General features: G+C 39.8%; 1 protein-coding gene across 2 annotated transcripts in view; it reads right to left on the bottom strand.

The window, feature by feature from the left end:
• Window positions 1–1,425: 1,425 nt before the first annotated feature.
• Window positions 1,426–14,785, bottom strand: part of phf14 (PHD finger protein 14) — a 126,391-nt gene continuing 113,031 nt past the window's right edge. For both annotated transcript variants that reach the window (XM_041808434.1, XM_041808435.1), the window contains exon 18: window positions 1,426–2,470. In XM_041808434.1, the coding sequence (XP_041664368.1) occupies window positions 2,396–2,470 (75 nt within the window). In that variant the 3' untranslated portion in view covers window positions 1,426–2,395. The remainder of the gene's footprint in view (window positions 2,471–14,785) is intronic.

Genomic DNA, 14,785 nt, shown 5'->3' with positions numbered 1-14,785 from the left:
AACACGGAAACGGGTGTATCCATCTGCTTTGCAAGGTTAGGCACCCCTAACTTAAAGGGTCAAATCAGACCACCAGCCCTGGCGCCCCCCCCAGGGGTGTGTCCTCTCACCAATGCTCTTCTCCCTCTAAAACAATGACTGCACCTCAGGGAACTATCAATGAAACTTCTGAAGTTTGCAGACGACAATGCTGTCATCGGTCTTATCTGTAATGTTGACGAGCCTGCATACTGACTGGGGGGTGGACGAGCTGGTCATTTGACAAACATGTCTTGAGTTTTTTTCTACAGTCTGTCGTCTCAGTGGAGAAAAGCAGCTGCTGATTCGGCACAAGTAAAACACACTTTATTCTGTTTTTTTTTTCTTCTTTTTTTTTTAACCTCTGTATATCCACATATACATAGCATGTAATATGCTGTTAACCAAGAACTATGTGACGATGTCACAGCTCACTACATCAATCATGAGTATGATACCTCATAAATGCTCTAAAATACATTTAGTTTATTTTCATTGTATTAATTTTATTAGACTATTCATTACTGTGTTGTTTTGTATTTTGCATCTTTTTGCATCCTTTTTTCCTTTTTTCATGTTTAATACACCACAGCCTATACCAACTATCACAGGTAGCTCGCGATTCACCAGAAAGATCAAACGTAAGCTATGCTACAACATTTGAAAAGTAATAAATAAGGGACATCTAGAATTTGGCCCATAAATATGGGACTTCCACAATCTTCCTGAGACAGCTCAGAAAGTTCAGCCTGCCACAGGAGCTGCTGATCATTTTCTACATAATCCAGTCTGTTCTCTGTACGTTCATCACCATCTGTTTTGGATCTGCAACCACACAGGACAGGAACAGAATGCATTGGACAATCAGATATGCAGGGCAATTTATCCAGACCTTCCTTCCATCCAGGACTTACAGTATACTGGTCCAAGCACAGGAAACACGCAGATCCCACACACCCCAGACCATAACCATTTAAACTCCTTCCTTCTGGTAGGCGTTACGGGGCACTACACGCCAAAACAACCCAACGCAGGAGCAGTTTCTTCCTGCAGGCAGTCACTTTGAAGACCACTCAACAGACACAGAGTTTCTCTGATAACCATTCAACAGTCACATCGTGGGGTTGGCCATATCATGTCAATACCACTACAATGGTGAGATTGAAAAACATGTCATGTGCATTGATTTTGAGTGATAAAGAGGAAAAAAACGTAATAAAAGCAACTAAAGACAAGGTATAGCGAGGTAACAAAACTCTCTGCTTTTTGTATGAGTAAATTATTATTTCCAAAGAGCTTAAAGATGCTCTGTCTGATCCAAAGACTTTAAGTCTGCCAAAGAACCATCTACCTGTGAAACTATTAAAAAACAAACCAGAACAAATCAGACTTTTTACACAGATACAATCATTTTTCAAACAGTTTTTATTACAAATCCAGTAACAACAAAGGTTGGTACACAACATTTTAAGGGGAAGCCTGGTACCTTCAAAGCTGGGCTTTTTTCCTGTTTTAAGGTCTAATTGGCTTGTACGTGTATATATTTTTATATATATAAAACAAAAAACCCCAAAACAAAATGGTTTTAAATTAGTCTAATAGATACTTTGCTTTGCAAGCAGCATGAAACAGCCCAATTCATGACTGCTAACAGAAAAATCTACCGGAAAATATCCTGAAGTTTTCTACATATTAGCCATTCTGGCTCTCAAAATGCAACAATGGGCCCCAGGTTTTAAAATATCAGGACCCCCCCTTTAAAATACTGTAAAAGAAACTGAAGAACATTTTTTCAGTGAGCAGACAACTTCACACAGCATAACTGAAGTAAATAAAACAAGCAGATATTGAAAATAGGGAAGAGTAAAAAGATATACATGGAATATAAAAATAAAATCCTCCAGTCGTATGTCGAATGAAATGTTTGACATCGACTCACGTCGACTCCACACGCACCACTGTGTAAACATGACTCTGAGGATTCTCCAAGTGTCGGGTCGTTTTAGTGTATGAAAATAGATTGCATGGACAGTGTCATAAATACATGGTGTTGCTGGGCTTTAACAGTCAGACACACGGTGCTGCCGGAGAAGAAGCACAGCACCGTATGTTTTTGTGAGGCTGGATGAAGATGTTTGATATCTGTTTGTGCGTCTGCTCAGCTCTGCTCATAAAAAGTACAAACTCTACGTCTGAATCTAAAGATATGGAGGATTTAAAATGTGTTTTCTAAAATACTCCTCTGTCTAATCTACTCGTAGTGATCTAAACTCGCTGCTGGCTGTCGATTAACTTTGGGAGGCTCGTAGAAAGTTTCATGTGCTGTTCGTCTGGACAGAAATGCTGTGATTGGAGGTGTTTGTCTCCTTCCTCCTGCTCAGTTTGGGATCTCCTGCTCAGCTGTTTCCTCTTTAACTGTTTCTTCTTCTTGTGGCCGCTCCTCTTCTTCCTCCTGCAAACACATGACACATCAAACCATCAAATTACGATCAGTACAGTGCTAAATTCAGTCAGAATCGGCTAAAATTGCATACTGTACACCTTATTTAAGGCTCAGTCCCATTTCTATTTTTCACCCTAATCCCCTCATTTTTGAGCACCCTCTTGCTCCTGGAAACAAAGTCTGGAGGGGAAGTAATGTACAAAATGTGATCCATCAAAACCCTGGTATATCATAGTTGTCTTTGATGGCATCTGCACACGGTTTCCAATACGCCGTCTTCAGCCACAGTAATTTCCCTTATATAGGCTTTTGGCATCTTTTTACTGAAGTCAGCAGAATCTCAGAGATATGAGAAGAGAAGACTGTGTCTTGAACAGCTGGGTAGATCAGCTGAGTTACTCAGAGCAAAGTAAACTAACTTCTAAAATGACAAAAACATCTTCAAAATGTAAATGTGAGTTTTAAACCCCACACAGAGAAAGTGACACAGTGAGCAGGAGTCACGGCGGGCCAAACGAGAAGCCAGCTGATTTACCAAAGCAGACAAAGTGAAAGTGACAGTGGAGAGAGCGGCGACGGTGATTAAACGACTCTGACAGATACAATTATCCCCCCTCCAGAGGTTAATGAACACATCTACACAGCAGAATGTGTGATCACCAGGTTAGGATCGTCAGCCCACAACACCTCGTGACTCCACGCTCCTGCAGCCGGCCCAGAGCAGACATTCTCTCTAATTCTCTGTCAGTCAAAAACATGGCTCCTCTCCCAAATGGACTCTTTGTCTGCTCATATAAATCTCCAAATATTATTTCTGAATATCGTTAACTTTTCCTTTTAGACTCATCCTGACACAATCTGTTCCATGCAGACACACAAATCTGTTTCTTTGAAACTTTCACATAAAACAGACCCATAATGTATGTGATCCTCATGGCAGCAGCTTTTCATACAGCAGAGTCCCAGCTGTGTGCTCCCTAATTAAAAGACGAGTCTTTAAAAGGCAAGAAACAGAAAACATCTTAAACAATGCACTGTGATGGGAATTTAACTGTCAAACAGTCTAAAGCCCAACTCTAAGGCAAACACATCGCTGTTGTGTTTTTAAATATTAAAAAAAAAAAAAAACTTTTCTCTGCTTTTAATGTATACATTTTGTGAATATCAAGTCAAAAGACTCTTATGTATATATTCATATCCCAACTACAGCTACAGTTTGGAAGCTAAATGCCTCTGTGAGGTTTAAAATCGTGGGATGGTGAAAGCACAGAGGTGAACTTCCATAATCTAATCAGTTCATCCATGAGTCGGAGTGGACACAAAGTTTAAAGAAAAACAAACAACGCCGCAAAAAATATCAGAATAAGATTTATTTTGTTCATTTAATATCTTTTATGTAATATATACATTTTTTTCATTTAAGCCTCTGCATTGATGTTACACCCTAGATCTGTGAAGACCTATGGGTGGGTGACTGTGGCTCAGTAGGTAGAGTTGGTTGACTTGCAGTCGGAAGGTGTGTGTCCTTGGGCAACAGATTTAACCCGAATATTTCCTCAGCTATTTCCTGAACAAAAAACACCATTTTACTGACTGTCAACTTTCCATGTAGACAGTGACATCAGCTAACAACAGACTGTATTGAGATGAAATGCTTGATGATTTTATATCATTGTAGCGTTGGGAGGACGTCTTGGGCTGTTATATTTGACCCCCAAATTGAACTAAGCCAGGAAAGGGTTGAGAAAACATCCTAACGGTGTAAATACAAAATGTCGGTGTTTTCACATGTTTATAGAAACCTTATTCCAACTGTGTGTTAAGATACAGATTTTGGATTTCACTTTTCAGAGTCTTTTAGCCTGATTTAAGGCCAGATTTACCAAGCCACTACTTGACCTCTGAAATTTGTCACAACTGATGATTTGTCCAATGACCTTCAAATGTGCGCTGTCAACACAGTTATTCTCACTGCTACCAATCAAGTCTTAGCTTTCCCTGATTTTGAGTTGTAAACATGATTCCAGGCCAGGCTTTAAGTTGTTGTCATTGTGTTTTGTTTTTTCTTTTGTTATTTGTTTTACATTAGGGAAACATCTCTTACTGACATTTGACAGCTAGGAGGTCTTTTAGTTTAAGTTTAGTTAGTTAAAGAGAATAGAAGAACAGCTCCCTGCCATTCATTTTTATTGTTATCACATGGTCAATGTTCAGTTTTTCTGCAGCATAAGTGTTTTCATTAGCATTGTGCGTGTTTAATGTGGAGTGGGAAGCTTTAAAGAACATTATGGTGCATCCTGTCATTATTATAAGTGCAGAGTCCTGGTTGCCATGCCAACTCATGAGGGTTCGCTATCTGCTTAAATGTCTGAATAACAGCACAACTGAGACATTTATGAACTGATTTAAACTAATAAAAGATATACTGAGGGCCATGATGATTACTTATAACCACTCTGTCTCTGTTAACAGAAACAGTGTGAAGTTTAAATCATCATAGAAAATATTTTAAAAATGAACAGTGGTGAGAAAACTGTGGAAGCGTTTCTTCAGAGATTCACCAGGTAGGTGTTTAAGATTCAAGCAGTATGTCATCGTTACATTCAGGAAAAGAAACACCAAAGTTTGTGTATGAACGAATGACTGCTTGGTAATAAAGATTGAAAATGAATGTGTCTGATGACCCAGGATCAAGATGAATTCATGTGTTGCTGTAAATAAATCAGAGCAGAGGATGTGTGCAGCTATTTGCAGAGGTTGTTAAGGCATGTGTAGAAACAGTAAATTAAGGTTAGGGTGAATGCAAAAGACAGCTCCTTTATTATTGCTTTTATAACATGAATCTTGTTTGGCTCTTTTTATCACTTCAGAAGTTTTCAGTGGTGGAAGGTAATTAATTATATTTACTCAAATTACTGTGATTGAACGGAACAAAAAGAAAGTCCGCTCAGCGCACTTTCTGAACGGATTTATCAATGAAAAGACATGAAGACGAGTGAGACTGAGAGTTTTCTGTGGTCAGACTATAAACCTGTATGTTAACATGAACAGTCATATGATAGAAAGCTTAGTTTTAGCAGACCAGCTGTTTGAATAAACAGAATAATTCCCCCTTCAGCACTACGAGGTCACAGATGTGAAACGGAGCTGTCCACACCCTGCAGGTGCAGATTGTCCATCAGACACGTCAATATTTATCAGATATTATGCCGGTTTATCAGAAGCGTCTCCTTTGGCTCTACAAAGAAATAATGGTTTCTTTTGTTTGTGTTATTTGAATCTTCTGACAATAGTTTATAGCAGTTAGAACAGGAGGGAAGGGAGTTTTTTGCAACACTCACCTCTCAGTGTTAAGGTGAGCCTGGAAACAAGACGTACATCGGATATAGAAGATAAGACTGTCTTACGTTACTGGTCTTAAACCTGGAGTCTGTCATTTTATTTATATCAGTTAGGTGACGGTTGATGCTGGTCCGCAGGCTCCTTAGGCTGGGAGCGCTGTACTCCCTGCTCAGAAAATATGACTGTCTCAGGTTGCTATAGTTACTCCAAACGGAGTAGCGGCTAACGGCTGCTGCGCATTAATTTGTAATGATTTTTGGCCAGAACTACTTGTGAAGTTCGAATGGTGTCCATAAATCAGAAGTTAATGGACGTCATGTCCAGAGCCAATCAGAATCGAGTATTCACCAAGACCATGGTGTAACTATATGTAGTTACATTGTTATATGTAGTTACACCATACCAACTCTGATGCAGACCAAACATGCAGACTCTGGCCCAGTTAAAAGCAGGGGTCTTGTTCGCTTCCAAACAAACCTTGGTGCGGTTCTTTTGAGGTGTTAAAGCAAAGTAGACCAACTTGTGAACCAAAGGAAGGAAGTGGCATAAAGCGTAATGATTTACAGATTTACATGTGTTATTTAATACACTCAAATACATTTCAGTACTTCGCTCAGCATCTGTGTAGCCATAGCAACACATCATAGTCTCTTGCATATGTTGGCTTGCCTTCTTCGGTACTGACTCACTCGTCTCATGTAAAGAACGACATGCTGGACAGCTCACTGCTCGTAATGCCCCAATGCAAACTCAGTACTTAGTACTTAGAGCAAACTTTAAATTAAATATTTTTTACTTTTACTTGGGTAAATGTATAGACCAGTACTGTAACTTAAGCAAATTTTAATCAGAGTAACTGTACTTTTACTTGAGTACAATAGATGTGTATTTTTTCCACCACTGGAAACTTCTAAATAAAACTGAACCTATTTTTTGGCTATACAAATCTGCCTATATCAGCTGTAAAGTGTGGCCCTATGAACAAATAAGTTAGTTGAGTTTAAGCCTGGACCAACAGGGCAACTTTGGCTGAAATCTTTTACTTTATTCATCCTAATTCCTTGTGCTTTTAAGTTTATTTAAAGACTAGAAATTTTTATTTGTTCATCCTCAAACTTTAAATGGTGTGTTGTAAGGTAGGCCTGGGCGATACGGCCTAAAAATCATATCACGGTATTTTTCTTGCCTTTGACGGTATTATATCATGGTATTACAAAATTAAAAAGAGATAATGCTTTTTAATCCAAATTCAAGTGTTATTAACCACCTTCTCCCCCTAAAACAAGCCTTTGATGACATACTCAATTTATCTCTAAGTATAGAAACACAGGAAACTTTTTTTATGTCTTTTTTAAGTCTCTCTATGTTTAGATTTAACTTCACTCCAAGTTGAGGTGTATTAAGCTGCTAATGACTCGAACACGTTTCCTAGTGAAGGTGTTCACAATAAAAGCGTTTCAGAAAAATAACAGCCGTGGACTTTTATTTTGAAGAGCTTGGCGGAAGCATTGTGTTTAGCATTGAGTTAGCTTAGCTTACCGTAGAATACGGCTAGTTTAAAGGAGCTTTTCTGACCTCGTTTAACATCGCAGCCTGGATGTTTGACTCACTGTGGACTTAGAAAAGACAGTCATAAGTTAAGATAGACTTTAAACAGTTGTTTATGCCGTTGTAAGAGGAAGAGCTGCAGTGCCGGCCTCTGAGACCAGCTTGTTATCAGTAAAGTCAGAGATGATCATGTAGGTCACATGCCCTATATGACCAGACCAAAACTGTATTAGGAGGTTAGACCAGGAAACAGTAGAAATTATAATTGGTCAATTGAATTGGAATTGTTGCACCTCTGGTTTAAGTAACTCCAAGAGCACAACATTGTTTGAGGAGAAAAACATTAAAAAAAATAGATTTAACCCCTTAATTTTGCTGTCAAAGTGTACTACTTTGATGTATTGAACTGTCAAATTAAAAAAAACCAAAAACAAACAAACAAATAAAAAACCCCGGGGGAGCAAGACCCCGGACCCCCTAGAAAGGTCGCAGTGCACATGACCAAAATGGTACCACCTATGCCTCAATTTGAGCCAGGAAAAACCTGCTGAGGTAATGCAAGTAAACCAAAGACTGAAAGTATAAATACTGGAAGAAAACATTTAGGTATAAAACTCTTCATTTTGCACCTTTAAGTTGTTGGTATATCTTTATATTTACCATCTTTTCAGTTGAATAATGACACTTTCCTTTCAAATGAAGCTGTTACACTTTCAAATCAACTGTGAGACTTTTATTTCGAGTCAGTTTAGCAACTCCGTGTCTATCCTGTAAATAAATCAGCGTGGAGGATGTGTACAGCCATTTGCAGACGTTGTTAAGGCATGTGTAGAAACAGTAAATTAAGGTTAGGGCTAATGCAAAGGACGGCTCGTATATCATCTCTTTCCTAACAGGAACCTTGTCGGCACCTCTGGAGCTGTCTTGATATGCAGTCTCGCCTGGAGAAAAATGTGCTACTTTTTCCTGAACTCTGGATACTTTGCGGTGCCGGTCCATGGGGTGGATATAAATCTCGCTGAGGGGTGACACCTCATGAACTTCGCCATCGTATACATTCGTGCCATCTACCAAATCTCCCTGACAAGCCTGCCAATTTTCCAATTACCTGTGGCGCCATCCGTTATCAGAGGGCCGGTCGGCTCTTAAATGGGAAACAAGAGGTGGGGAGGGGCCAGCACATGCTAACTATCTCATAAAGCCGGGGATGTGCCTCTGCTGCCTCCTCCTCCTCTGATTTAGTGCTCGTCCCTGAGGAGAGGGGTGACACAGGGCCTCCTGGCCTCTCGGGGCCTTCACAGAATTTCTCTGCTCTTTATCCTCCCCACTCAAACCTCTCAGCCACCCATCACTTCTGCCTCCGCCTGAGGGAGCAGACAGGAGTCGCTGGTATTATCCTGCTGTCTGTATGCCTGCAGAGCCGCCTCCTCCTCCTCCTCTGCTTGGGGAAGGAGAGAGGCAGCAAAGAGAGATGCAGCCCAATCTCCATCTGTTTTCATGTTTTTTGACTTTCACTGAAATGCAGCTTTTAAAGTGATATTGCAACAGAAAATTGCCCTCCACTTGAGCCCACTCCTCATAGTCAGCCTTATGGAGTGAGTCTGCACAAATTGTCTGTGTATCCTGCAGTTTAAAGTGTCAGAGAGACGAAGAAAACAAGCTCTTCATCATATTTTTATGTACATTTCATAACTGGTAAGCTGTTCGAGAAGGGGTTTGCTTCCTGTATGAGGGCACTCGTCGAAAAGTGACATCCATCTGGGCAACATCCCATAGACAGCGTTTGGAAGGGCAGAACCTTTTAAAAATCAAACTTGAAGGCAGAATGAACACTCTTTCTGTCACATTCATTACTGGACTTTAGAGCAAGAAAATGTTTGACAAAGTATGTACAACACTTCACTATCAGTGGGGCCAGTTAATAAATCAAACTCTTGCTAAAGCCTGTCAGGAGAAGAGAAAAGTCTTAAGTGTGTTTTATGCTCTTCTTTTAATAATGACATGTCCAGTTCTGGTCAAACTGCTGCTATAGCTGCATCCATGCTAGCCTCTTTACCAGCCACCATTGTTTACAGGCTTGCTGTCGATTCAGCTAAACCAAAGATGTAACTACTGTTTCTTTTCATTTCAAATGATGCTGAGTGGTCTGGTCATTATCTGACCCGGAACAAGCCCATCAGGTCAAAGCTTTGCATCTGGGCAATCCATTGGCTTTGCAAGGTTAGTTTTGAATCCCATAAGTTAAAAATGGTCAGGGTAAAATTGCGCCAAAAAAAGAAATAGTAAATAATTGTAAAGTAACAAATTTACATAAAAAATGAACTGCTTCAATTTGGTATGGATGCAGAACTATAGCCCAGTTCGTCAGCCGTAGGGTTTCAGGTCATTTTGTATAGACATCAAATCTGGTCAGTCCATTAGCTCTGCAAGGTTAGATTGGTAGGTCTCAAAAATAATAAATACAGCCAAAGTAAGGCTAAATGAAATATTGTTTAACAGGGAAGTGAGTAGGCCCAATAGTCCCATTGCAGGATGGGCAATGTTAGTCATGTGACCTTAAGCATGTCAGGCTGCCACTGCTTTGTTGTAGCAGAAGACCAACACCACAAGTTTTCATGTTTCTGTGACTAATATGGAGCTTAGTGTGAGGTCAAAGAAGTCATACAACCTACTGTAATCAGCTGAAGGCCAGCTGATTTCAATTATTGTCTCACAGTAAACTACAGCTCATTCTCTCAACAATGCAGTGCATTTGAGAAGAAGTTCCTCTTGCTGATCCCTGCTTCATCAATGTTATCAAAACTAAACTGTTTCCCCTCCTCCATCCCAGCCTTCTCCTTTCTAGCCTAAAGCTCTTGTTGCCGCCTAATATTCATGTTTATCTGACTATGGAGTTCATTGCTGCTGATGTAAATTTCACTGAATTCAACATGCATTTTGATAAATGTATCTATATAGGGGTCTCTAGCAATGCTCTCCCTCGAAAGTCAAAGCATTCTGCTTGACAAACCCAGGGAGCATCGTTTGAGAAGAGCCTTCACCACTGACTGAACATTAACCCTCTGTCAGCATGCACTGTCAACATTTTAATATTGTTCAAGTTTCCTTGACCAGTTGCTTTTTCTCTCAATCTTCTTTTAAATTTTTAAAGATTTATTTTTAGCTGGTCCTAGTCTTATCTTTCCATGAAAAAAATGCATTCAACAAACAATAATAATCAAAGTTTTAGTAGGAAAAAAAAAAAATTAATAAAACAAAGTGATGATATGTATGTAAAATGTTGAGTTTATATAAGAATTTTATGAAGAAATGTTGCCCCTTTCACCTGTTTTCCCTCTCCTCTTTCCCTCCTCCTCTGTTTGTGTGCATGTGTATCAGAGCCGCTGTTAGAGGGCTGCACAGTGTGATATTTGAAATCTGAAAATGACTTAAAGACCCAAATAGGAAAAAAATATAATTGCTGATTTAAAATGTAATTAATGTAAATAAAAAGTTATCCATCTGGTTAATTGCCCTTTTAAAAAAAAGCTATTTATCAGTTTTTCCAGTGTCTTTTTCAGGCTTAATTCACAGTATCCAGCAAGATGGACTCCATTGCCCACAAAGAGCATAAACAAAAGTGGATGCAAGTGATTGCAAAAGTTTGATCTGCAACAGAGGTGGGACAAAATAATCAGTTTGATTTGATAATAATATTTGAGCCTTCCACCCTGCATGTGACGATACAGGAACATGGCCGCCATTAGAATATGTTCTATTGGCATATTCAAGGAAATATGAAACAATTTTCTACTCAAAGAAAAATGTATGTTCTTCAAAAGTTCAAATTAATATATATAACAGCAAAAATGTAATCAACCAAAGTCTGTCAAATTCATCCTATCATCAGCATTTAATGTAAAAAATCCTATGTTTACATGATGACTTGTTTCTTGAATTATCATCTTAAACTGAAGACTATTAGTGATGTGAAATTTTGACCATGTTATTAATAATTTCAGCACGTTATAGATCCTCCAGCTGCTGAGCCAGAGAATCAGCATGGTCTGCTCCCTCGCTGTGGACCACACAAGCTCAGGTATGCAGGTACGGAGCCGTGATTTGCATGAGTGGCCGCTGCTGGAAACGCTTACATACCGACCCACCCCAGAAAGAGCCTGCAGGAGCTGATGGGCTCTGGCTTTGTGGGATATCTCTATCAATTCTCTCCAGGGAGACGAGGAAGAGGAGGAGGGTGGGTTTGTTGTCACCATTCTTTTTCTTTAGGCCCTCTGGCTCTAACATATACATGTATGATAATGAAATGCCACATTTTTCATTCTGGTTGGGGTCGGCGATTTAAAGGGCATGAGCAGAGCGCCGCTGTCATGTGATGCAGAAGAGGAGGAGGGATGAGAGCGAGCGTTAGGTGGCAACACAGACCAGCACACATACACTATATAATCAAGCTCATAAAGTGGATTAAAGCAGAGTGTAAAGGAATCATAATGTACAACACAGCATGCACTTTAATAAGCTTCCTCGTCTTTATCGAGCCTCTACAGTCCTCAAAAGAATTAGCTGTTAATTAGTGTGACTGATTCTCTTATCCTGTTTTCTGCTTTCTCTGTATTTATTTATGAGTGTGTGTGACTGTGCAGCGTTTGTGTGTGTTCAGAGACGCTCGGCTCTATAGCGTCCTCTCGTCTGTGATGGATTCGCCCCCCCTTGCTGTGAGATAAATGTTCAGCTGCACTGATAATAACGCAATCCTGCACATTTCTGTGCAACCCGATGAATGCCAAGAGAAGAGACGGGCATCAGGACTTCATGTTGTTCAAAATCCACAAGCACAGTGAGGTTAGAACAAGTTTATTATATTAAATTCATTTATTTAAAATCAAGTCTGCTCTGGTTTTAAATGGACATAATGCATGATTAGAATAAAATCCTAATAATAAAAACATGATTTGATATTTACAAACCTATTTAATTAAAGGCACAGTACATCTATTCTGACGCCAGTAGCAAAAGATAGACTTGCTTCTCACGTCGGCCCACCTCAACTTCTTAGTATCTTTTAAATTGAGGGCCACTAACAAAAACTGCCGTCCATAAGGTGTATTAACTTAACAGCACACCAATGTTTTGGTTTCATGGATGAATTTTTACATAATGAGGGAGAAAAGCAGTTGAAAGTGGCCCAAGCTACTCATAACTCATAACTTTTTAAAATTTTTTTAATTTAAGATTTATTTTTGGGCCTTTTCATGCCTTTATTGAGAATTTTTATTTTGTTCTGCAATGTCATCATGCGTTTCTATGCAGCTGTGTTGCTCTTTTGGAACCATCTGTTTTTGCCAAATGGAGTTTGAGCATCTACAAGCTATACCATGGCAGTTGCACTTAGCATTGTGAGAAGCTCACTTGTCTATAACTAAGGGGTGTTTTCAGTCAAACCAGCACTCCTCAGGGAAAAACAGTAAGGTGAGGTAAAGGTTTTTTCTTAAATGTAGGATTATGACCTAAAAGGGAGAAAAGAGGCTAAAAGGCCAGTCTGGTCAGTGATGTGTATTCCAGCATGTTCTAAGCAGAAAAGCAGCCACTTGGAATACACAGTATATTAGGTAAATTTTCAGTTATGTTTATCTGATTCAGCTCTTTATTCCGATATATTTGTCAGGCCGTCTCTAGGTAGCAGACAGCTTTTTAGATGGCCACAATAAAGTGAACATTTTAGTGCAAAAAATGTTAAAGGCATGCGCATTATCAGCATATCTGTAGAGGTAGATATGAACATTCCTGCAGATATTTACAATCTAACCTTTGCCAGCAGCTCTGGCAAAGGTTAGATTACTTAAGTCTTTTTCTTCATGATCCTGATTTCTTGCCGGCAAATTCCACATACTCCATGTCCAAATCATTGTATGTGCCCTGCGGTTCACCCCCACCCATTGGATGCGTTTCCAAAGATGTGAGTAGATGTGAGTTCACCCTAGGTTGTGCTAACGCTACGAATGTGTGGCACAAATCACACAAATTAGTAACTGAGGATAAGTTGTTGACTGGTGCAACTAATTCTCTTGAGTTCATTTTTTTGCATGGTCGCTAATGAAGCAAACGATGCATTTAACACATCACAAATTCTCCTCTTTCATGTAAATTACTTATTCAATTCATGCGAATGAGGGGAATTTGTGCGACGTTCAACATGCTGTTTGCTTCATTTGTGACCATTGAAAAATGTTAAATCAAGCGAATCAGTTGTGCCGTGATGGAAAATCAGCATGGAGATCCTCAGGTGATATATTTTACATATGTCACCTGAGGATCTCCAAAGGACCAGCCCTGAGGAGGGGGGAAGTTCATTCAACCAGAAAATGGAGGAGAAACTTCTTGTGTCTGTCTGTCTGCCTGAGCTATACGACACGTATAGCACGTGCCTGTTCTACTGGCACCGAGCTTGCTTGGAGGAAAGTGAGTGCGGAGCTGATGCCTGGTAAATTGTAAAGACATTGTCTGTCATTTCATTTCAACCATCTACTACTAAGTTAGCAGGTTTTGGGCTTTCCACAGCGGACTAAAAGCAGCAATCCTCTAAATGTAGTCAAGCTCAGCCATGTTTGTTGACATGTGAAAAAAGGAAGCCCCTCCCCTCTCCCATCTTTTGGGTACTCCCTTACGCGTGATTTGACGCGAGAGTGGAGCAAGTCATTTGCTGGAATTTTAAAATTAATTTGCATTAACTCCCTATGCTTGCTTGTTCAGATATGTGCGATTAGGCAATAGTTCATGTGTTGTGTGAACACAACATTGGTCCATGGTTTCGTGCAGGGATGCGTGATAATTATCGTACCGATAAATTATTGGCCAATATTGCAGATATTTAACATATTTTCATTATCCCGTTAATAAAAAAAACAGTAGGTGGCGCTGCGGTACGTGACCTGCTGTTAAGCACCAGAGAAGAGGAAGCAGCCTCAGTGCTAAGAGGCTAATAGAAGTTAACATCATGGCGGTACTGGCAGAGTTTTTCAGTATTTACAGAGAGGATAACACAACAGTGTTTGCAAAATTTGTCCCGCAAAGATCCTGAAGAGTGGAAAACAGTCCTCGAGTTTTAACACGTCAGATCCTTTAAGTCACTTAAAAGTCTTCATCCTAACAACTGTTAAACGAAGCGGCAGTAGCTGCTAGCCTCAGCCGCAGGCATTAGGACCAAGCCAAAGGCTAATACCAGGCAGAGTGCTGATTCAGCAACTAATGGAAACTGCAGAAAGTTTGCCAGAGCCAAAAGGGAACACTTATAACGACAAGATCAGTCTCACAGTCTCCTGATCCACCGCTACTTTCATAGACATTTCCCTGCCTGTACTGTTTGACGTGACATTAGGAACAGAATTTTAGCCACAGACCACAGTGTACTTAACATTTTTAACCTATTTCTGATATAAG

This window comes from Cheilinus undulatus, linkage group 16 (genome assembly GCF_018320785.1).
Source record: "Cheilinus undulatus linkage group 16, ASM1832078v1, whole genome shotgun sequence".
NCBI lineage: Eukaryota > Metazoa > Chordata > Actinopteri > Labriformes > Labridae > Cheilinus > Cheilinus undulatus.
Note: the sequence above shows the minus strand (reverse complement) of the source record. Positions and strands in the feature narration are given on the sequence as shown.